The following is a 26,218-nucleotide window of genomic DNA, read 5'->3' on the forward strand; positions in this document are numbered from 1 at the left end:
TGAAACATGTACATGGTCTTATTGCAGGTTGTAAGCCATCAAAGGAATCACATAGGGTTCGCAGCACAATGTTAAGATGGAGGTTATTCCACGTGAAAGAATGTATCTACTCTACCATGAGTTCATCAAAGCTGGAGGTGGAGAGTAATGTTTAAAATTCGATCCGCGGATCTCTCCTGAAACTAATTAGAACCTATCGTGCAGAATGCTAAACCCGGTAATCGAGATGATAAAGAATAATAATATAGAAGAGGAGGTATTTTCCCTCTTCGAACTCGCCGTGAAAGAGTGATTTATTATCCTCGATCTGACGTTAGTGAACCACAAGAATATTATCCTCATAGACTTTGACCGTACGTTATGAACGGAATGGTCAAAGGCTATGAGGGCCCTTAAACGGAGACGGCTTCGTGGGAAAAACTATAGAAAAAATTTGCCCATGGCGTGGCTGACTTTGTGGGTGCCGACGGCAATGAGGCTACATCAGCCGGACCATGCCTTAAAGGGGAGTTGGTTGAAACAATCCCCATCTCACAGTTCACAGCTTCCGGGTACGTTGATGAGATAGGGTGCACTTTACTGGAAAAGTGCTCTTGAGAATCACCTTGGTTTGGATACCGGCTTGACAGTGGCAGATTCGTGAAAGAAATTGGTGGATAGTTCACATTGGAAGCGCAAAGCAAGCTCGTATCTGTCGGAAACGACATCCATGCAAGGTCATGACGGGCCATCTTGAAAGCTGGAGCTTCTGGAATCCCTTCGAAGTCTGGAAGTGGGACGTGCAAACTAGATTGGATTGGACTCGCGGGCTCTCGTGCCCTCTTCGTTCCCGATCTTGGAGAACTTCGCAAGCTGCAAGGACTTTGCTCCGAGTCGTCGGAGTAGGAAGACTGGTTATTTGAGGTCGTCGAGTTGGAGTTGTTCAGCAGGTGATCCTGGCAAGCAGGATGAGCCTTTTTGTGGGCAACCAAGTTGCATTTAAAGGCGAACTTGAGGCCACATTTGCACTCGATCGGCTCACCACACAACTTCTCGTGATCGCGCACATCAACCTTCGTAACATCAGCATCGTTAGCTCTAATTGCTTGTAGACTAGGTAAAGGATGTACGTGGCAAAAAACAGCTACTGAGAGAAGGATGAGAAGATTTTTCAATACCTCTATGTAGAACTTCTTCCCGCACTTGCGACACCCGAATGGCTTCTCACCCTCTGAATGCTTCCGGCCGTAGTGGCGGCGGAGCTCGTACAGTCCCACAAACGTCTTCTTGCACTTGGGACACCTCGAGGGGATCTTCTTGTTGTGACCAGCTTTCAGGGAACTCGACAATGTTGGTAACATGCAAGCCTTACTTGCGGCACTTCCGTCGCTGTAATGCGTCTTGTGATGCATTTTCATGGTCTGCGGATTCTTGAAGGTTTTGTTGCATCCTTCATGTTGGCATCTGAACGGACGTCTGTTCTTGATCAGGTCTAATGAGACCACCGCCGCTTCGATACTATCTTCAGTCTCTGACTTCTCATCAGCCTGGAGGACAAATCCACAAGTTTAAAATCGTTGCAACATTGCACAAATAAAGTGGAAATTCAAAATAAATAAATATCATCAACAAAAGCTGAAACTGAACATATAGAATGCACACAAAAAAAGTTAAAACACACCAAGACTTGAAAAATGACAAGAACCTTTTGAGGCTTGAGGTCGGAGATTGTAGCCATAGGCACCATGGCTCCAACAGTCGAAGTAAAATCATGAAGCTCAACTTTCGGAACCATCACCTGTGGCTGACTGTGTCGCATTAATGCACTGCGCAGGCTGTCGATGTTGTCATGCTGCAACTGCTCCTGCTGATGTTGCTCCATCCATGTTTGCGTCAATGCTAGCTGATCGAGCACGGCCGCCTGAGCATTATGACATGTCATATCACCTTGAGATATGCAAGACCCCACCAACCCGGGCGACACCATATTCTTCAAAGTGCTCACCAGATTAGGATGAATTGTACTGACGGAGCTACCGGCGCTGAGAAGGTTACATTCATTGATCAGTTGAAACAATTCGTCGGAGTTGTTACTCATGAACAGGTCCGATTCGTCGGTTGAGTACACAGAGGAGTCACTAAAAGACAGTGACTGCGACAACGTGTTGGGCGGGTTAAAGTTGCTGCAGTCCCTGGTAAGGTAAGCATCCCAAGATACTGCAAGCGCCGCATTGTCACCGTAGTTGTACAATGACGAACCTCCCGATGAGAATCCATATCCAAGTGACAAGGGTCCAGCATCGTTCAGCATGTAGCTGGGATTTCCTGAGAAATTCGGAGCTTGGAGAAGGTTGGTAGCTTCCATGCCATAGAAAGTCGAAAGAGCAGGAGTGGCTGCGAGTGCCATCTTCACAAATATTCTTCAGGTAACCCAAATGTAAAAATACTCCCCTATCTAAATAGAGACCTTCACACAGTCATGAAAGCTTGATTCTTCCACATCCGGGAGATCTACAAAATAATATTGCTAGTCTATTGTAAATAGTATGCCGCAAATAAACTCGAACGAACAAATCTCTAGTAGAGACCAAAATCGTTGATTACCATCTCTCTTTCTCAGCCATTAGTGATTGGAATCCAAGTTCCAGGTCACCAGCATGAGAAGGCTAAGTCTTGAATCGTGTAGAACTTTAGCATACTCATAGACAGTGGCACATGGCCAACTGTCCTACATCTATGGACATGTAAAGCCAGCTGCAAACTAAAACAACAGAGCAGACGCTCAGGTTCATGTAGGCTTCAACCCTCTCACACTTGTGCAGAATTGTAGAGGTCGTTGAAAAGTTGCATTGTGATCAAAACCACAGGCATTCGACCTCCACTACACATCTCCCCAAGAAGATCCCAGAAGCTGAGGATTCCTCTCACGGATGCAAGCAAGAATGGAATTGTGGACAAAAAGCAGGTTGCAGTAGAGGGACCAGCGTCGGAATTTCTCAACTTCTGGAGATTGAACGCGCTAATTCACTACAACGAAATTCAGTCAATGACAAGAAGGAACTAATGACAGAACTCAATGAAAAGGCGAACTAGCTGCGCTTCAGAGAATGTGCTTGAAGATCCCGTAGTGTACGAAGAACTCCGTCAAGAAGCATACAGGACGAGGTCATTCCTGGGATAGTATCACAATCACATTCCCAAGAAAAATGTCCTGAAGATATGGTATCAGATAGCAAGGGACTCGAATGCACAGAGCCTTGTCAGTTTCTTGACTTGAATGCCTTCCGTGGATCAAGTGAATCATTCTCAAATCACAAACCTTGGAGACTCGCGCACGTTGACACAAACAGGTTAACCGATCACTCGCCTCCTACATCGTGACACCACCTGTAACTTTCAACGTTCAACCACCACTGCTCCGAATTCCTCCTGTAACTGCGAAGAGACGGCAACAAGTTCTAACGTTGACGCAAAGGCAGCGTGGATCGGATCTTAGCCGATTTCTACAACTAACGCCTAGATGAGTCAACCTCAGCAACAGGGTGGACCTTGGCTATAAGAATCACAAACAACTCAGAGGCTGACCTTCGCTCTAATCCCAAACTGCACCGAATCCAATGCAGATGTTTTCAGAACTTATTAAGGCTTTGTGATCATCGGCAACAGTGTAATACTGAGACATGTCTGGGTTTTGGGCTGGCATACGTATGCTCAAGTGCACGGTTGGTTTCTACGACGAATGGATTCAGTGCTGCCATTCCGATCACTCTTGCTGGCGGCACTGCATGCAAAGGTTTAGAAGAACTACTGCAACGGCTCCGGTGGGCTACATCTTATTATATCTATCGTCCAGCACGTACGAATCTTTCATCGTCGCAATTCAGGGCGACTGTTCATTGTCATATGTTTAGAAATCAATGGATGAATCAGAATGATGCTGCCTGAATGTTACATTCCATCGACGAATAACATCATCAACATCGTCCTTGAGTCACAGTTCTCTTCCCAGATCTTTGCGATTCATTATCCATTTCTACGTAGAAGCTACTTTTTGATCAAGTTTCCGAAATACATCATCAACCACTGACTCATCCTGAAATATCCTGTCAAATGAGGTGGGCTAGCTGCCAACACTTCGCATGAGGGTTTATATGTCTCGTCAATCGATGAACTCATTGTCATAAATTTAGTACGTATTGCATGTATAGCTCGATTGCAGTTCTGGTATGGCAAAAATTAATCAACCTCGTAATATGGTTTTGAGCACCCACGGACTCATCAAAATTTGCTCAACATAATAGTTTCAATATGTGTATACATTCATACTTAAGAAACTTCTTCATTATTGGTTGTGAACCGGAGTGACGGAACCGAATGGAGTGGAAAGTGGTCCTCATGGGACCCAAAACCTAGTTCAACTCGCATCCTATTAAACTACACCAGACTTCCAGAATCAGCTCCGGCAATGTGAACCATGTCGATGACAATGAATGTAGCTCAAGCCCCTGTAGATATTAAGTGGAACAGCGGTACAAACAGAGTACTGTGTCTGTAAGAGACTAATATAGTTGAAGAGCATGGGACGTTGTCACGCGGCACACAATTCGTATGAAACCTGCTAAATTTCTCTTTGTGGGCTGCACATCACCCATCCTATCTTTGCTGGAGGGTCAACAGAGAGTACAAACAAACCATTGCTCCAAATGAAGCTGGGTAACATGCCTCTCATTCATTAGCCACCCAGCGAACAAACCATTTCCGTGCAGATTGGTTTCCAGCGTTAAACACTTCGTGACCGATCACGCTCCACAAGAGGCAGGCAATGGAAAGTGGCTGTCAGGTGGAGGCCACTGCAGACATACTGCGGAGAACGACAGTTCCCATTCGCGGTTCCGAAGTAGGTAGGTCGCCAGATAACGTGGAAACGAATCTGAAAGAACTTTTTTATATTTTTTATATTTTTTTTCTCTCCTTTTCGAAATAAGTAACGCAGTGCTTTGCCTCCACTTGCAATGTTTCCAAAAAAAGTTTCGTGCTAAATTTGCAGGAGAAGGCTATTAGCGACGCCAAGAATTCATGCTGTGTGCTGGGATCGCTTTATAGCCTTGGTTGCTGAATTAAGCACTTGTTTTTTATTCTAAGTTTGGTTGGCGAGGCTGAATAGGTGTGATTTGCATTACTCTGGGACCTCCCCTGTGCTTGGCCACCTCAGGCTTTCCTTCCACAAATCTCTGCCTATGCGGATCATAGCATGTCTGATCAGTGGCGCTAATCCACTGCTTTATCCACTCAGTTCCAAATCGTTACCATTCACATTTGGTGCCAGTCGCTACGATATAATGCCTTCAGAAGAAGGAGAAGAGGAAGAAGAAAAAGAAGACCCCAGTCAATAATCCACATCAGTCGAAGGAACGGTTAGCATTGAACATTGGAACATTCCCCCACCCTTCCGTTATGATGTAAAGTTTGTCCCTCGAGCTCAAACTTTACTCAAAGTTCTTAGTTTCTTTTTCTTTCTGCTTTTTCCTTCCGTCTCCCACAGATCGATATTCAGCCAAGCGATGAGTTGGATGGTTTAGTCCACTTCCAGAGGCTCAGGCAACGGGGTGTGGTGATGCGATTTGGAATGTACGGCTCGCTGCCATCGCAAAGCAAGGCGCGTTATCCTCCGTCTACCGAGTGAGAGAATTCTTGTCGAAGCCAACAAACGAACTCGAGTGGGAGACCCTTCAAAAGAGAATGTGCTTTTGGATCGTTCTCCGCAGGTCTACAAAGTCCATCATGCGCAAACAACAGAACAGACGCGACGCTTGCAACCCATGGGCGTCGGGATCAGCGAACGGGGAGATTAATTTAGGCGGCAGTACGCTGTCTCTTTGAGGTGGCAGGGAGTCCAAATTGGTCGACGGGAGAAAAGCCGAATCCCTGCAAGGGGTCACCTGTGGTGCGTGCACCATGATCGACTACCCGGGCACGCTCCACCCAATTGCCAGGCTCCCTTTCAGTTGCATTGCCACCCTGCGCAGCAAGAAAAAGTTGTGCCGCACAGAAAAAGTGTCTAGATTTTCTTTGTCTCGGTTCCTACTATTTCCCCGGTGGAAGCCTTGGGGATGAGAGTTCCAGGCCCACAAGCCCAACAGCAACATCAGCAACATCAGGCCCCAATGCATTCCTACTTCGCATTGGCTCTTGCTTCCGACCATCGGCACCATCGACCCAAGCTTCCTCTCCCTCCATCGCCACCTCGATCCGTCGCTTCCTCTCAGGGCCAAAGCTCTAAGTCGGTGCGGCACCGCGGGTCATCAACGGCGACGGTGATGCCGAGACCGTTGCTTGCTTGCTTGCCTGACTGCGATAGAACCATCCATCCAATTCTTCATTCTCCTTTTCTTTTCCACATAATTTTGCCCAATCAAAACTGAGAGTTTAACTATGCGGTTATTACTCAATGACAAGCTGTTTAAGAGCGCTCGAACTTAATTTTATTTTTGTGTATTACTGTTGGAAGCAAAAGGACACAAAATTGTAGGTTAAAAACATGGAAAAATTGCAAATGTAAATGAAGCCCAATCATTAACATGTGATATCTCCTTCAATAATGCAACATAAATAATACAATTACTCAATTTATAACTCTCATAAATCTTTTGTAATATGTTTCTAATGCTACAGAAGTACATGTGGCTGACAATAACACACACACACACATATGTGTATATATATATATATACATACACATATATATACATGAATGAGTTTGTGTGGAATTGCAATTTGTAAACAACCTCAAACCATCAAAAGCATTAGATCTTGACAGAATTCAAAAAATAAAAAATTTGGCATGAAGACAGATGCTACGAAAGATCTTCTAAGTCCAGAGGCCAAGTATTAGATCTAGCAACAGTGGGAAAACATGACGTGGAGGAAAATAAAATCAAAGAAAGAAAAAATAAATAAAAACTTTATATCCATCAGGATTTTTCCAGGCAAACCCCCCTTCCAGTAATAAACACGGACTTTTTAGATACCCAAAGCATTTGCCGTAAATGACCTTCGGATTCAGACCCAATTGGTTTCATAGTTTCTGAAACAACCAGACTAATCACACAACTTACGGTAAATCCAGTAACCTAATATAAATTTAGCAGTTTCTAACCCCACCACCCCCCTCAACAATGACTTCCAGAACGTCCCACCACTCCCAGTCACTAAACGCCTCGTGTACCGTCTCGTGACTCATGTTTTCCCGGTTACCAAGCCTGGGAGTTTCTGAATGGGAACCTCGTACCCCAAATAGAACGCTCTTGTTCCCATGAACCATCACCAAGGGAATCACACACGGGATATTGGGAACGAACCCTGTCAGTTATGCGTTCCCCTACGAATAGCCATTTCACTCTTCGAATTTTGCTATTCGTAGATAGCGCGACGGAAGTGGAGCATCTAAGGTGGGGTAGGGTTTCGTCCCACAGCCATTGGACGGCTGCGGATGCGCCAACCGCGTCCTGGTCGAATCCAGGCCGTCACACGAATTGCGACCCAAAGCTAGGAGAAAATTCTGGAAGGCTACCGTAAAACCGTCGTCTTGTTGGGCTTGTCGTGTAGCTGCTACTCTAATTCCTTGGATTAACTTAATTATATGATGCTAAGTCGATGAGTTAGAATGTGGGGAATTACCCACCTTGTAGCCTAGGTGTTATCACAAAGACATCCTTTTAAAATTAGACGGAGAATTTGACGCCCTTCATTTGGTAAATTTGTGAAGAAGAGAAAATATCGTCATGGCAACTTATGCTTACCAATCTCCCCTCTTCTCTTTAAAATAATTTTTTTTTTAATGAAAATTTTTGTCATTGGGGTCCATTTTTTGGTGTTGATTAGATGGTTGTTTGATGATATGTGGTCAAGGCTATTTTATAGTTTTGGTGAAATTTTGTTAATGAAGATTATGTCATAATATAAGTATTTATTTGATCTTGGTAATCCATTTTTAAATGTTGAATACGTTGAGAGTATAAAAGACACTTGAACAGTTTTTTTTGATGGATCAAACTATATTTTTAGAGCTTGTTTAGTATCATGTGATATAGCATTGGATACCAAATCTTCTTGAATGTATGTAGTTTAGTTTGGTTAGTAGTTTTTCATCCATTGATAGTTTTTTGTTGGTTGACTTTGTTTATGTCAATTAAGATTTAAGTACTTAAGTGGAAAAAAATCCTTGATTTGACATTCTTGTCAAATTAAGTCTTGTGAATGATTTTGAGAGTGAGAGAACTTATTATAAAGATTTTCTTGGCTATGGTATTTTAGCCATTTTAGTAAAACTTTAAGGTTTCTCTTATTTTTACACTTACACTTTTGAATTCTCTCTTTGTGGCATGAAAGATAACTTGACTTAGTTGGTGTAGATTTTTAATCTTTTATTTACCAAAAATATCTCTTTTTCTTCAATTTGTGGTATAACAAGTTAGAATGCAATAGATTTTAAAAAAATTAAAAAAATTACAATTTATTTTTGTTGCTAGGTTTTGGGTATTGTTGTACTAGACAATGGAAATGAGTTGGACTACATACTACAATATTAGAGTAAAATTGTGATAGAATATAGAAGCAATACAAGATAGTGGCATAAGTTGCTAATGTATAGTGTTGCAACACTGGAGGATTGTAGTAAGAAGATTGTATTAAAGTTACGGTACTAAACAAGGTCTCTCTATGAGAACAAGTACTAGTCAATTGCAAAAAATAGTATGAGGCAAAAAGTGATAAGATTATAATATGATAAGGAAATACAAAGTAGCTGTAAAAATGGTGTAGCATAGGATTGTAATGCAAGGTGCAAACCATTCTATTAAGAAATACAATATATGCATAGAGTTTGATAGCAAGGAATTATGTATAAAGTAGCAAGGCAATTATTGATCTACAATGGTGATTAATGGTGGCTTGCAATGTTTTCTTGCAACTCAAGACATCAATCCATAGACTTAGGTGAGTCATGGTGACAAAGGCACTATGATAGAAAACTACAATTAAAGGCTTATTCCCAATAATAGAACCATGATAGCAAAGAACCATGATTGACAAGATTCTTTAGTCATAGATCCATTGCATAGTTCTAAGACATTATATATAAAAAAATAAAAAATAAAAATAAAAAATGTATTACTCAAAACTCTTAAATATCAAATTTAGAAGCTCACTCTAAATACATATAGAGTCGAAATTTGATTATTTTTGAAGCAACTTAAAATAGAAGAGGCTCAAGAAATCCATTGGCATATTCAATTTTTGAAGTAGATGTCATTTGAAGCATCAAAGTTGCATTTACTAAATATTGATTGTTTTTTAAGTGAATTTTGATTTTCTTTCATTATTCCACATTTCATTTTATTGCAATTATCTTTTATTATCATAGGTTCTATGATTTGTGATTATCAACTATAGATGGATGTTGGTTGCTCTTATTCACTTTTGATTTTTTCTTATGTATTGTTGGAGATAAAAATCCAATGTAGGTATTTGAATTTATTTTTTGTACCTTCTTTTAGTTGTAAGTATTATTTTTAGAGATTTTTTGTAATTACCTTACTTTATATTTATACTAGTTTGTATTGATAGGCATATAATAAGAATGAAATTGGATTGATAGCCAATAAGATCATTTTTTTTGTAGGTATATTGGACTTATAGTAATCTAAAGGTGATTGCTGGTGAATTGCTAAGCTTGGTAGTTTTGTAGGTGCAAGTTGTCATTTTAGCTTTTAAATATTTACAAGTACCAAAGTAGTTCTTTTATGGTGTATACTAGAAGTTAATTCTATTGATGTTTTTTACTAGACTACTTGGATAATGACCATATCAAGGACTTCAAGTCAAGGATAGATACTAATTAGGTTTTTTAGCCTATTTTAATAGTGGATACTACTTAAAGGCTTTGGATCCTGGGTATAAATATATTTTACAAGATGGAAGACAATCCTCACAATATGATATAAGATAGATTTTCAAGAAGTGCTAAAGGCATTTCTTTGCAAGATTAGAGATTCAAATTTCAAACTTGGATGAAAGAAAAGTATCAAAGGTCTTCTACTTTCAATGAGTGGTATGCCTTTGAGCTCTTATTACAACACTTGGAGCACAAGGCATTGCAAACCTATAGAAAGTAAACTGAAGAACACTCACTTGAATTGCATGAAGTCGAGAATTATTAAGAAACATGCATAAAACTTATTTTAGCTTTTAAGGAGGATATTATCAAAAGATTCATGCGTATAATAAAAAAAATATTTCAAACCCAAAGAGAAGTTGGTACATCTTCAAAAGACACTAAAAAAAAAAAAAAAGTAATTACTTCCTTAACTAGCACTCCAACTACTTTATCTTGCATGGCTTAAGTAATGAAAGCAATTTTATTTAGAATAGCAAAGCCACCATCATTTGAATCTCTCTAAATATTTATTAAGCATTTAGAGCACAATTATGGAGATTTAGGTATGATTAAATGCAATTCATTTAAGATTTTTGCTATGAAAAGAAGTTATTTTACATACTATGTATATTTATTTAGTTTGGTTTACAATAGATTTAGGGAGTATATTAAGATTTTTTTTTATTGAATATTGATAAGAGACTCTTGGATTTAGCTACATCAAGAATTATTCTCAACTATGATGGCAAGACAATATTGGCACAAGTATTTGGTAAAGTTGAGAAATGCAATAAAGTACTTCTCAACATACTACTATCAACATGGTAGCTTTGATGATGGATGTTTTCAAGCCTAAGAAGATTACTACTGTCACAAGTAGCTTGGCGAAAATTCAATCTGAAACAACTATGTATTATTAAAAATATGATAAATTTGATTACATAAAAAATAATTTTAATTGTCCTAAAAAGAAAAAAAACTTTACACAAAGAGAAGTCTAGGCCAAAAGTTGAGATAGTAAAGCATGAAATAAATCTAAAAAGAATTATTGAAGTATGGTCATTGTAGTAAGCTTAATCACAATGAAGATAATTTCTTCATATTACATCTATATAAATAACCTACTTCAAATAAAGAAAGGATTTTAGAAGCTAAAATTAATGAGTTAGAGAAGTAATTCAATAGTGTGGCCTTATTAGATTAAGTTACTAGATTTCATGTGATTTTTAGAATTAGAATAAGTTCTTTTTTTCCAAAAAATTATATATTTGATGCATCAAGACAAATTGTGGTTGTAATTGCAACATATGCCTAAAAAAAAACTGGAAATATGATACCTATAATAAGTAAGGTACTGAAATCTTTATCTCATTATCCAAACTATTGTAGAGATCATAATATTCATGTACGATTGCCTTCATCATTTGGTCTTGTGGATATTAATTTTGGAGCAAAACCTTCTATTTCAACTTCAACATAAGATGAAGATACTAGTATTAAAAATATAGTCTATAATTTGGCTTATAAAGTATTGAATATATCTATATTTTTTAGTGTTGACTTGTTGACTTTAGAATTTAAATTAACAAAGATCTTTCAATTGGTTGATAAAATATTAGAAGGAAAAGTATCCATGCCATTGTTACAAGGAGTCAAGGCAATCATAAGGCCTTTAATACAAAAAGATTTACCTAAGTTATAAGCAAAGCTTGAAATAAAAGCTATTACCATATTTGATGAAAATCACTCAAAGGCAAAAAATATGAATCCTTTAAACAAAATACCATTAGGTATAGAGGTAGCATATTTATCTAATATTATAGTTAGATTTGCTTGAAAATAGCAAAATTTATGCCTAGCAATTATACAATTAGTTAACAACAACAATATGCTTATTATTAGCTATATTAGTAGTAATACCACTTGTACTACATCTTTACATATGATATTGTATTTTAAGGCTTAATTAATTATGATTAATAAGTAGCTTATTCAAAAATTAAAACTTGCTCCAATAGACTTGGAACTTTGTCTTTTTACTATCGTCACTTCAATAAGGGGTATGAAGCAAGCTATTGGTTATACTAGGCAACTTTTGCAATTAATATTTTGTACTAGATCTGGTCCACTTTATTCACACTTGTTTCTAAAGAGTGCAATGATTAATGCCACTAACTATGATATCTTACTATGTCAACATGCTCTTTATTCATTTGGTTGTGGATTAGATAATTGGATTGAAGAAGCATAGATTTGATTAAGATGGTCTACTGATGATGAAAAGAAAGAATTCATTCTAGTTATATTTGCAACAATTGCTTTGATTGTGTCAACAAAAACCTTATTTGATTATAGCACATTTGACTTGTCTTATAAAAGGATTCTATTAAAAGAGACATTAGTATTCATGTGCTATTTTATGAAACCAACTAATCCATGATCTTTAGAAGTTCATGCTAAATACTAGAAGAATCTATTTCTTCCTTAAAAAATACATGCAAATTATTTTTTCTAATGTGAAGAGATTTTATCTTCATTGGATATATTGAAAATACCAAAATCTCTTTTATTAGCTACCTTTGTTCAAACTATTTATTGGCATCCACCAAATGAGGGTAATATCCTTGTTGAATTCTTTGTAGACATTAATAGTAGTATTGGAGGCTTAGCTTATTGTTCAATGGTACATTCATATGGATATTAAAATTGTACTTAATTGAGTAGCCCAAAATATTCTCTAATGATTGTTGGTTATGTATCTTAAATAATTACAATCTCTTACTATTTTTGATTATTTTAGCCAATTCCTTCATAATATCACTCTCATTAGTGATGAGGATTTGAGGAGATTAGACGACATAGATTTATTGATTGCTCGATGGCCTTGTCAAAGTCATTCACATGCTGGAGGAAGTCAAGACTTATATGATCATCAATCCAATTTATTTATAGATTTGATGCAACTTATATAGTGGTAGTTTATGCTATCATGATGTAATACGACTAAATAATGAAACTATAATCAAAATTGAATTTCTAATTAATATCTAATTATCTTAGTTCAATAATAATTTGAGGTATCTAAACATAGCTTTTATAAAAGCCTCTTAGGTTATTTTCTTATCTTAATAGTTAGTAGATTGAAGGTTATTTAGTAATTTTACCTTCTAGGCTATAGAGATTCTTTTACTACCTTAGAAAGACCATAAATTGATAAAATCATATTAGAAGAGATAAATAATTAATATAGTTGATACTAGGATTAAGTTGAGGGTAGGATTGGACTAAAAAAATCCTTAGGATAGGTTAGATTGATACTTGGGGATTGACCATTTATGAGACATGGTCAAAATTAGACCTCCGGCCACTAAAACGATTGCCTAGGACAAAATATGATTTTATTTGAAGATCAGAGATTAGGATTTGAGATCTAGGTTGGAGCTTGTTTCAAAGACATAAGGTTTTTTTTGGTAGGATTTGTTGGGACTTAGCAATTGTTGTTGAAAATCAGGATTTGTATTGGCAACTTGAGATTTATACAATGAAATTAGGACTAGCACTCTTAGCTATTTCATAAAATTGGTGTCTCATCTATAGTAAAATTTTTGATTATGCTTAGTTAATTAGGTTTTCTAAGTATATGTAAAATTTTGTGATAATCCAATGGTGCAATTAAAAGATATCTAGATTTTGATACAAGAACATACCAAAAGTTGGAAATTTCAAATTGGATAGGGTTTCTATAATATCTAGAGATCTACTAATCAAATCAAGGTAAAATTTTTCATGGTATTGGAAGACTTGAAGATCAAGCTATATACAAATTTTGAGTCAAAGCTAATTATTAAAGAAGGAAAAATCTTTGTTGGAACTTCTACATTATCTTTCGAGTTGGCAGCCAAGTGATACTAGTGCAATTTTTTGAGGTTTTTTAACAATTTATATGTTCGATTGGCTTGAAATTTCTTAAGCATGTAGATGACTTACATCGCCAATTGCATGCAAAATTTTACATCAAGTAGATAGTCAGATTAGAAATTATGGCTTGTCAAAGTTCATTGATAAGAATTAGGGCTTATAAGAAAAATCTAAATTGCTTAAATATGAAAGTAACAAGATAATTGGAGTGTATGTATGATTGAGGCTACTAAGAAGAGTATTTTTTAGTATATTTGAATTGAAATTTGGATTATATTCTTCTTGTATGGATGAAACCTATTAGAGTTTCTTGGATACTTATGAAACATAATATCACCTTCCATAGCTAGATGCCTAGTGCATTCCCTAATAAGATAACACATAATATGACAATGGATCAAATTATATTACTTAGGTATATTTTTCAAAATGTACCACTATTAGATGATATTTAAACATAAGTCTTATCAATATATTAACCAACTCCTTAGTTCTCCAATCTTTTTGAATGTTGCAACTTTGGGCTCTTATGTCCATCAACCTTATATGATTTGGATCAACCTAGCATTGTCTTACATGCTTACAAAAATACTTTCTAGAATTAAACGACCTTTTGGGCACCATCTTGATGACATCTTGGATGATAATGAAATTTCCTTGATTGTCACTAAGGTTGATGAACCTCTTCTTGCCTTGGTTAATAAGATGGAGGCATTGCATAGCACATTTTGTACATTTATAACATTTCCAATATCATTTGGATTTTGAGCACATAGACTTGGTATAATTTGAGATGTCAATTCATAAACCTATGAAGAATCTATTGCTAATGAAAGAAAGCATACTATGGACTTTTTAATTGATACCATAGCTACTTATGATCTCATTGAAGGACAACATTATTTTTTCCTAGGCCAAGCTATGGACCTCAACACTTTAATATGGATTTTTGATATATGCTATATTATTTAAAAATATTATTATGACCATGTTAGTATTTTAAGATCAAAGAATAATGCTTAAGAGGCAATAGATCTTCAACTTACTAAGATTGAGGAATTCAAGTTGTTTCTTTACTTATAGAGGCATGCAATTGATGAGCTACAAGCTCAAGATATCTTTACAGTTTTAGCTAAAGATTTAAAAAAAAAAAAAAAATGCTTAAGAGTTTTTCTTATAGAATTTTTTTTTTAAAGACATTCTATATCCTACCAATATTTCTAATTCAGACAAATATTATGGTAATGAAGTTCCTCATTTAGTTAGAAGTGAAGATATTAAAGACATAGAAATTGTTTCTTCAAGAGATTAATAGTTAAAGGCTATGCCAACATGTAGTAGTACTCTATTTGTGAAGAAGAAGATCACAAAGTTTTATGATTGGTCATTGGAGTTGGAGTCACATCTTACTGATACCGAAGTACAAAAGTTACAAGCTTCTATTTACTCATATTGTAATTGTTTTGTCTTTAGTTTTGAAGATCTTGAAGGATATAAAAACAAACATTTTCATATCTAATTGGAAGATGATTATTCAATCTTCTAATGACTGTATAAGCTTAGTATCTCAGAGAAAATTGGCATCTAAGCTCGTTTTCAAGAATTATTGGCTGCATGCTTGATTGAGCTTTTTAATGGTAAATGTGCTTACACTACAATCATGCCTTCAAAGAACAATGTTTTTGGCAATTGGATAGAGAAGAAAATGTATAGAAACTACCATCCAACTAATAGTAAGATTAAATTTGATTAATATCCAATGCCAATGCTAGAAGAATTATTTGATGTAGTAGGATTTTTTCAAGTATTCAATATTTTGAATTTAACATCTAATTATCACGAATCACCATTATTTATTGAAGATTGAGTGAAGAAAACATTTTGGAGAATTAATCAAGATAACAAAGATCAATTCTATGATTAAAAGTTCCTTCTGTTTGGTCTTACAAATATACTAGTTGAGTTTCAATGGATAATGGACTAAATTTTATCTAACTTATCATTTATTAGATGCTACATTGATGATGTTATCATTTTTAATAGCATCCAATAAGATCACGTTTTGTATTACGTATTGTTTTGCTCAGGAATGCATCGGGTACTTAGCTGTGGAAGGTGAGGTTATATTTCACAAGTAGCCAAGAAATCCTAATAGGTTTCATCCATGCGAGAAGAATATAATCTGAATTTCAATTCAAAAGTGCTTAAAACACTCTTCTTAGTAGTCTTAACCATACATAAATCCCAATTACCTTATTACTTTCATATTTAAGCAATTTAGATTTTTTCTTGTAAATCCCAATCCTAATTAGTGAGCTTTAACAAGCTGTAACATCCAATCCGACCGTCCACTTGATGTAGATTTTTGCATACAATTGTCAATGCAAGTCTTCTAAATGCTCAAGAATTTTTAGCCCAATCCAAGTTACAGATTGTGAGAAAACCTCCAAAACTTGCACCAATGTCACTTGGCTACTAACTTGAAAAGTGAAGTAGAAATCCCAGCAATGATTTCTCCTTCTTCAATTGTTAACATTGTCTCAAAATTGGTGTGTAGCTTGATCTTTAAGTCTTCCAATACCATGCCAATTTTCACTTTAATCCAACTGATAGATCTTTAGATATCATAGAAATCCTATCCAACCTCAAACTACTATCTTCTAAAATCCTCTTGTGCTAAAAACTAGATATCTCTAAACCACACCGTTAGATTATCACAAAATTTTGTATATACTTAGCACATCTAATAATCCAAACAATATTAAATTTTCAACTATAGATGTCATGCCAATTGCACGAACTAGCCAAAATTGCTAGTCCTAATTATATTATATAAAATCCAAATCACTGATATAAACCCTGACTTTGAACAACAATTGCTAAGTCTTCCAAAACCCTCTCAAAATAATTTTTATTTCTTTGGAATGAACTTCAAGCTAGCTCTCAAAATTTAACCTCCGATCTTCGAATGAAACCCTATTTTTCCCTAGGCCATCATTTTAGTTGCCAAAGGTATGATTTCGACCTTATCTCACAAACAGTCGACCCCCGGATATCAATCTATCCTATCCTAAGGATTTTTTAGCCCAATCCTACTCTCAACTTAACTCTAGTACCAACCATATTAATTATTTATCTCTTCTAACCTAATTTCATCAATTTATGGTCTTTCTAAGATAGTAGAAGAGACTCTACAATTTAGAAGGTAAAATTACTAAATAACCTTCAACCTACTAATTATTAAGATAAGAAAATAACCTAAGAGGCTTTTAAAAAGCCATGTTTAGATACCTAAAATTATAATTTAACTAAGATAATTATATATTAATTAGAAATTTAATTTTGATTATAATTTCACTATATAGTCGTATTATATCACAACAACGTGAGGTATTTATAAGTAGTATTTAAGCAACTATACAAATAGAGATTATGTTAGCATCATAGAAAGTGTATATTCTTCCATAAATAATTACCATACTTAAATTACATGGTTATTTTAGGAGGTCTCAACATACAACAAACAAATGTAGATGTCTTATAGAAAATCTCAAAACCAAGTGATGTTTCATGATTTTGAATTTTTTTAGGATTGGCAAACTACTACTAAAATTTTGTTAAAAACTTTAGCATCATTGCTAAGCTTTTAATTATTCTCGTAGATGAAGATCAACTATGGACTTGGAGTTGTGAGCAATAACATATATTCAATACATAGAAACAAAAGTTGGATTTAATTCTAGTGCTTCAACGTCCGAATGCCAATAGACCTTTTCAACTATACACAAATTAGAGTATAGTAGGATTAAGAGTAGTCTTGATACAAAAAAATTATGTAAGACAGAAATATGTTCTTGTATTTGTTTCTAGAAGTAATAACAATGTGCAATCAAATAACTCATTTTATAAAAGAAAAACTTTGGTAATAATTTGAATTATTCTTCATTTCCGATCTTACTTGTATAGTCAACTTTTTATATTGGTAATTGACCATCAACCTTTGAAATGGCTTATAGAATCAGATTAGCTTATTGGCAAGCTTGCTTGATGGACTTTATTGCTTTAAGAATATAACTTTGAGGTTGTACATTATGTAAATATTATTAATTTAGATACCAATGGACTTTCTTATAATCCTTGTCGTTCACAAGAAGATTTAATCGAAGCTTAGTTGCATGGAAATTGTAATCAAAAGACAGTTCCTAAATGATATGCAGCCACATACTTGACTTTAATGTCAGGTTCTATAACCATAGTTCTTGACTAGAATTTAGATGAGGAATTGGACAAGAATTAAGTAATTAAAGATGTGTGAAAAGATCTTGCAGTCTTGCTTAAGCTTCAATAAAGAATATTTCTTTTAACTACCTCTAACATAAAAAGAAATAAAATTAATTATCAAATAATAAGATTTTATTGGAAGAATAATTTATTATTTTGTATATGGCATGATAGAAGTAGATATGTAGTTCCAAGGCTAGATCAAAGAGCCTCCTTAGTATGATAAGTATATAAAGAACTTGGACATTTTAGAATGTGCATGACATATTCTATGTTGCATAATCAATATTAGTAGAGTGGTATATATTAATAAGTGACTACATATATTTCTTGGTGTGAAGTATGTGATTAACTTGGATCAAACTTTAATACCTTATTACCTCAATTGAAGCCATTATCTATCATGGATTTATATTATCATTGATTTTTGGACTTTATTAAATCATTTTTTGTTACATCATATGGAATTAAATGTGTGTTAGTGATGGTAGAGTATTTTAGCAAGTAAATTGAATTTGTGGCTTTATTACAAAATTCTTCAAAATTGGGAGCTATGACTTTTTTTGATCAAATATTAGCATGTTTTAAAGCACCTATTGAAATCTTAACAAATCAAAGAAGAGAGTTTTTTAGAAGTTTTGAAGCTTTATGTACTAAAGATTTAATAGATTATTATACCACATTTAGAAATCATCTTGAGGTAGATGGCATGGCTGAGCGAGTTGTTTAGACTATCAAACGTGGGTTACAAAAGTATGAATTATTTCATGACAACCATCATGATTGAAACTTGATGTTGCTATGGATTGCAATAGATTATCGCTTTAATAGAGAAGCATCTTTAACATCTTATAGTCCTTATCGATTGTTGTATAAATGGAAGTTAATTCTACCTAGTTCAATACATGAAAAGCCAAGTCCAATTGTAGACCTAGATGATCTTGATATTTAGGCTCAATGTCTACATAATCAAATATAGTTCTTTAAACAAGCTATATCTATAACTATGGAAAACTTATCTATTATTCAAAATTATGATATTTTATATTATGTTCATATTTGTAGTAGAGTTCATTGACATTAGTTGAAAAGGTTCTTGAAAGGAAATTATGTATATTTACAATATAAAGTGCCTACAATACTTGATGTTAATACAAGGCACACAATTTTATGTATAAAAGATGCGTTGCAAAGTAATATTTTGTTGTTAGAAGGCAAGAATAGATAAGAATGTTAAAAATATTCAAAGAATTGTATTCCTTATTATCTTCCTATTGATGACTCTATACATCCTAAATTGGTAGTTATATCAATTGATCTTTGATGTTTTATATATGGTGAGAAGAAAAGAACTTCTATCATATTTTTTTTATAATCAATGAAAATATAAATAGCATATGGCATGTTTGACACCACCTCATTTGACTCTTCCATCAAAAAACTCGATTTTTTCTTGTCATAAGAAGTTTCCAAGCCATGCATCATTTTTTAATAAGGATTGAAATTCTTTTATAATATGTATTATACACTTTGATGGTCTAACTGCTATATTACTATTTTGAAGGAATATAGTTTGGTAAAATTATCATTCTAGCATTCAGCTTTAATAATGTATATTTTATGGTCCTAGTTAATTGAAAGGACTCCTAATCAATTAAAGAGGGCACTTAAGAGTGTATTGGGTGTGCATTTGTATTTGATTTAAATTACATACTTTATGAATGATTTTTAGCATTTGATGTGTTGTATGTAATGATCTTTATTTATATGACAATTATCATGTAATATGGCATCAAGTGCCAAATTTTGTTGAATGTATGAAGTTTAGTTTGGTTAGTGATTTTTGATCCATTGATAGTTCTTTTGTTAATTGATTTTATTCATGTCAATTGGAATTTGAATACTTAAGTAGAAAAAATCCCTTGACTTGACATTCTTATCAAGTAAAGTCTTGTGAGTGATTTTGAGAATAAAAGAATTTATTGTAAGGGTTTGTTTGGCTATGGTATTTTAGCCATTTTAGTAAAGCTTTAAGATTCCTCTTATTTTCACACTTGCACTCTTGGATTCCTCATTTGTGGTGTCAGAGGTACTTTAACTTAATTTGGTATAGATTTCTAATCTTTCTTTAAGAGTGTATTGGATGTGCATTTGTATTTGGTTTAAATTATATATTTTATGATTGGTTTGTAGTACTCAATGTATTATGTGTAACAATCTTTGTTTACATGATATTAGTATTAACATTGGAATCCTTGTTGAAATTGCAAATCTAACCTTAGAATTACATAAATTAAATTTAAAAATTAAATTTAAGAGAATTCTTTTGAATTTCATGGAATGGATGGTATCATGATTTATATATGTATCAATGCATTTTTTATTTTTATTTTTTCTTTAAAAAACAATGAAGCAGTTGATTAAATGATTAAAGTTGGTATGTTATCTAACTCACTTGTATATTATTGCAATTATAAATTATTATAAACCACGTCTTATTTGAATCTTTTCTAATTTTTTATTTTTATTTTTATTTTTAGTTTTGTAATTTAGATGAATCAATTTCTTTTTTAAATCAAATATTTGTAACTTTTTATAAATTGGATGAATAAGAAAAAAAAACTTATATAAATGTATCAGAAATTTGAAGGTATTTATATTAATTTTAAAAATATTTGGTATATATATATATATTAATATTACAATTATTACATTTAGATATGGATGGAGATATGTGAGTACTAAATATTATTGTAAGAGATGAGTTTTTAAATACTATAGTGTATGTGATTCTTCAACAATTTTAAATGCATGTGCCTTTATTTTTTTGCTATCATTCCTCATATATAGTCTCTAAATATTTTCTTAAAATAATAAAAAATAGAATATTTTACAATGGACTGAAAAGTTATATGAAAATGTGGTTGTATGACATAATATTGAATTATGCCAATAGAAAAATATGACTTCTTATTTTTTTATTTTATTTTTTTAGTATGGAATTATAAATCTTATTTTAAGCCTTACAAAAGTATAAATTATCATGATTTATTGTAGATGTTATTTGATTTTTCAAAAATCATTTCTCCATTTAAATGTAGATACTATAGATGTTCTTTAGTTTTTTCATTCTACTTCACAAGCTGTAAAAATAATTGATTCAATCATGATTTTAATACTGAATTCCCATTAATTCAATTATTATTTATTTAAATTACAATAATTTAGATATACAAAGGCATGTAAACTTTGAATAATACATATGTATATATATATATATATATATAAACACAAAATCTACACTTGTATGTATATTATATTTGATGGATAGATTTCTAAAATTATTTCTAAATTTTTATTTTATTCCATAAGTCATATTTTATTTGATTTTATGAATATTTAGAAAAAAATTATGATACTTTTTTAGTATGATTATTACAAGTTTTTTTGAAGCTCATTGAAATTATAATATGATTGTTGTTAATAGATAAAAGAAAAAAATATTACATAGTTTTCAGAAGATATTTTGTAAATCTTATTTTTAAAACGACTTAGAAAAGAATATTACTTAATTAAAATAAATACAGTTATGAAACTTAAAAAAATAAACATAAATTTTTAAGATAAATATTTTAGTGTAATTTCTATATAAACTTTTAAATTATTTTATAAATCGTATAATTATTTTTATTTTTTATTTTTATTTATTTGTTATAATATTATAGTGGTAAATATTTAACAAGTTTATATTAGGCATGATTGAGATTTTACAATTAGAATTTGAACCACCAACCCTCTTTGGAATAAATTTAAAACTCTCGGGTGTAACCTATGTATATATCTAGTAGTTTAATCATTGCCACATCCTTCTAATGATTTTTTTTTTTCTCTCTTAATGTAAGAAATTTGATATGAAATCATTAAAAATTATGTCCTATATTTAAAAAATAAGAAATATTTTTAGACTTGTAGTTTAAGACACCATTTTTAGGATGCTAAAAAGTAGCTATTGAGCTTCAAATAAAAAACCATCCCAATTATGTAGCTCTATTTTTATTTACATTGCCTATTTATCTTCATTTGTATTCTATATTAAGTAGAATATAGGACAAATAGGAAAAGTTGTGCCCTATATTACACAATTTAGGATAATATTCGAATGTCCTATATTCAAAGGATTGGATCATTGCGGACTATTATCTTAGGTTTTCAATGGAAAAAAAACTAAACAATATGAGTCCATAGTTTATAACAATGTGTATATCTCTATATATTTTTATTCTTGTATTTATATTTTATAATAAATTAAAATAATATATATATATATATATCTTATTTTTTAAAAAATAAAGATTTATTAATATTATTAATATTATTTTATTTTAATCAAAATATTTTAAATATGAAAAGATAAAGTAAATATTATTAAAATAAAAATAAATATATATATATATATATATATATAATATTTCTAATGCCACCACAATTTACTATCCATCCTATGCCACTATAATTTTTGCTATTGCCATCATAATCTACTATCAATTACATTATACATATAACCTTTGTTAATGGTAAATAAATAAGTGTAAAATTTTAAAAAGTAATTGTTTTTACTTTTTTCATTTAATTTTTTTACTAATAAAATATATATTAAAGATTTAGTTAATAAGATAAATTTTTAGTTTTTTATATTTTTAAAATATAATCTAAATTTTAAAAAATTATTTATTAAAAATAATATATCAAATAAATTAATTTTTTTTATGAAAAAAAGAAAAAAAAAAGATACAAGTTGTGGTGGCAATATATATATATATATATATATATATTAAATATATTATTTTATAAAATTAATAATATGATCATTTATTTTATTGGATTTATTTTAAAAAATTGTAACTATAAAATAAGAGCTTTATTTGGCTTAACAATGATTAAAGATGTAAGTTTGAGTTAAACTTACAATAGTTTAAAGTAAAAGCATTTAAACTAAATTTTATAATATTTAAAGTAAAGATTAAATATATATTTTATATATAAATTAAATAAAAAATCTTAAATATTAATCTATTTATTTATTATTACTAACCAACTTCATAAACTTAGCAAAAGATCTAGATTTGTAAAGTTTATACAATAGGAAAAACTTGAACTTGAAAGATTTGGAGAATAAGAAAAAAGTCTAGACCAATAGGATTATCATAGTAACAATAATCCAAACCAATGAGCATAAGGTATGTCCTATAAAGTTTTGCATTGTAATACACATCTTATAATTGTATTATTACTGATAATACTTATAAGTTTACATGCAAGCATATGAAGGTGTTTGTTACTTGTTTATTTATGCAATTAGGTGGATATTGATATTGAGATATTTTTGTTTGGGGTGTTGTCAAAGACCAATTTTTATTCAATAATTAAACAAGGAGTTGTGAATGATATTGACAATTGGAATAAGTTAGTTGGCAAGATTTTAACATATAGAAGCTACAATAGAGATTTTTCGTTTTTAGATTTTTCTTTAATAAATTATAATCAATTTTTTTTTTAAACAAAGTATTACTTGTAATACTTTGTAATATCACTGTTGATATTGTTGTTTACAATCAACATTTCTTTGAAATGCATTAAATGATGAAGTAACTTTTAAAAAGATTATAGTAAGAAATATTATTTAATATCTTACTTGTGGTTCTACTATCACAAAAAATAGTTTCTGGTTGTGCGTCAATCGCATTTGTGGATTCTGTAAAAAGCATTTGCTCAAATCCATTCTCACTGTCAGTTTTTCTCGGACATGAAAAGTCTGATTTTCCATGAAACATCAACACAAATCATACATCTCATCATCTTCCTATATTTTCCTCAATAAAAAAACCATCACATAAATTATATGTATGTATATACATATATATATATAGATACGTGGTAATTGGTTGACTAGTTGTTTTGGTTTCTGCCCTACAGTGAAAAATGTAGAGACGCTCATGGACAGGGCGAAGGTTGCAAGCTCCATCAGCAGAAGCAGCAGCAGGATTGTGGAGGAGCATTCAGTGTGCCGATATCGATGCATTCAGTTGTGGGGTCTGGTCTGATCCATGAACCCCATATCTTGAAGCTGCAGGATCTGATCTGATCTTCATCTGAAGAGGTGCCGATACCGGCCTTCGGTGTCCAGCGCCCAACAAAGATATGACGGCCAGGCGGTGACCTTCATGCCTCACGATTTGTGCCGTGCGCGGCATAGCTCGCTATAGCTCGCGAAAGCCTGATCTGCAGGAGTGTGGGTTTCTCTGGAAGATGCTGAAAGTGTTTCATAACCCCGCACGTCGACGCAGTGTGTCTGCTTTTCGCGAGATGGTTCGGTGAAACTGCAAGGAAGTCGCGTCAACTCCATGGAAAAGGCACAACACCAACCGAGGGAAACATAAAATAACGGGGAAGGTGCTCGCGGAGGGCCTAAATCCAGAGTCAGCCGGGGGAACAGTCGCGAGATTGGGCCGGTGCGATGGGCCCGAGGAAAGCCTCGCGGCTGTTTCAGACGGGGCTCGCACAATTCCGGAGTGTCGTCACTGGAGTTGACAATCCTCCCCGCACGACTTTCACTTATCTCGAGTAACTGAAATTGGTTGCATGTCAACGCACAACTGTTGCCGGGCTCACTGGGCTGATTCGCCACCGCAGCACCGGGTTTGATGATGATAGGACGATCGGGATGCCTGCATCCGAATGGCGGATTTGGAAGAGATTTGCACTCGAAAATGGTTATCTGGGTGAGTCCAGTGCGTCGGGGTGGTCCGATCGCGGAGCCTGCCGTGAAGCATCACACATTCCCTGCTCATCATCGGATTCAGATTGTTGTCGTGTATGGTGTGCTGCAAAGGCCACTGGGAGGAACCTCGGATACATTCCTTGCTGCCTGTCATCTTGCCGTAGTGTCTGGTTGATCACAGCTTCTCTCATGGAGATGAGTAAAGGATGGATGAATCCTGTGATGCCAGCGGGAGCACACACAGCACCATCGCTAACACTCCTGATCCCATCCTGGGGCTTTCGACATTCTAGGTGCCAGATATTGAGCTTTGTGAACACTCTTGGAATGCGTTAAGGGTCATTTCGGTAGAGGGCTGTACTTCGAAGCTGCAGGACCATCTTTGTCCTGCGTATTCTGTGGCATTTGGGCGAAGTTTCCAGCACTGTCGACAGGAAAACAGTAGAGAAATATAGTTTAAGCAGCGTGACTGGTGCACAACAGTGGACTGAGCAGTGTTGACCTGCTAAAATCGCTTCAAATCGTACGCAATGTTGTTATGTCACCATGAGTTTGAAACCATCATGAACCATTCATGAAATGAGGAAAGTAGCATTACCATGATGGATGGTTTTGATACCAAAAAACGGTTTCTTGAAGGAACTTTCGTACCATTGTATTGAACTCGGTTTCTACTAATCAACTTAAGGTAATTAGATGTTGAAATTTCGAAAAATAGAATCGATTATGTCGATCAATTTGGCGACGAAAACAAATTTTAGAATGCAAATATAACGATAACGAAGGTACAGTGAAACGTTTTTGTTAAAAAGAAGAACTTTTTTTTGATAATTTTTTGAATTCCTTGACAAAAAATTATTTTTTCAATTTGAAACTACTGACGGCCTTATCTTGTACAATCTTTTGTCGTATTCTGTAAAAGTAATCAACTAATTCATAACGACCTCAAAATCCATCTCTTTCAATGCTGAGCGGTGTCCCCCATCTTTCTACAGGTGGGGTCAAGAGCTTTCTCGTAAGAAGTGGGACTCGGACAAATCCTGAACTTCCAATCAATCGCGTCGAATTCGACATTAACGAGTTAAAGACCAGTGTGCCAAAACCAAAAAGTGGCAAGTAATATTTGCATTGAATGAATACATGTTTCATTCTACGTCAAGAAATACCTCAAGATTATTATTCCAACACCTGAATGTCAAATCAGATTCATACGTACTAAAACCGATAAAAGTTAAATTCCAGCACTCACAGATCTATGTAGATTCCTACACCAATGGATCGTCCGAAAATGAGAGAATGTTGCTTACAATCATTCATATCCTCGTTCA

General features: G+C 33.6%; 1 protein-coding gene across 2 annotated transcripts; it reads right to left on the reverse strand.

Annotated features, from left to right (window-relative positions):
- Window positions 1-3,780, reverse strand: LOC112295471 (uncharacterized). Of its 2 annotated transcripts, none has more exons than XM_024547130.3 (3): window positions 1,685-3,780; window positions 1,158-1,526; window positions 1-1,052 (listed from the first exon to the last, which is right to left on the reverse strand). In XM_024547130.3, exons 1-3 carry the CDS (start codon window positions 2,384-2,386, stop codon window positions 393-395), a joined length of 1,731 nt encoding a protein of 576 aa, XP_024402898.1. In that variant the 5' UTR covers window positions 2,387-3,780; the 3' UTR covers window positions 1-392. The 2 variants fall into 2 exon arrangements, with proteins under 2 accessions (XP_024402898.1, XP_024402899.1); XM_024547131.3 differs by having other exon boundaries at window positions 1,778-3,774.
- Window positions 3,781-26,218: the final 22,438 nt, after the last annotated feature.

This window comes from Physcomitrium patens, chromosome 18, assembly GCF_059467195.1.
Source record: "Physcomitrium patens ecotype Gransden chromosome 18, ASM5946719v1, whole genome shotgun sequence".
In the NCBI taxonomy this organism is placed as follows: Eukaryota; Viridiplantae; Streptophyta; class Bryopsida; order Funariales; family Funariaceae; genus Physcomitrium; species Physcomitrium patens.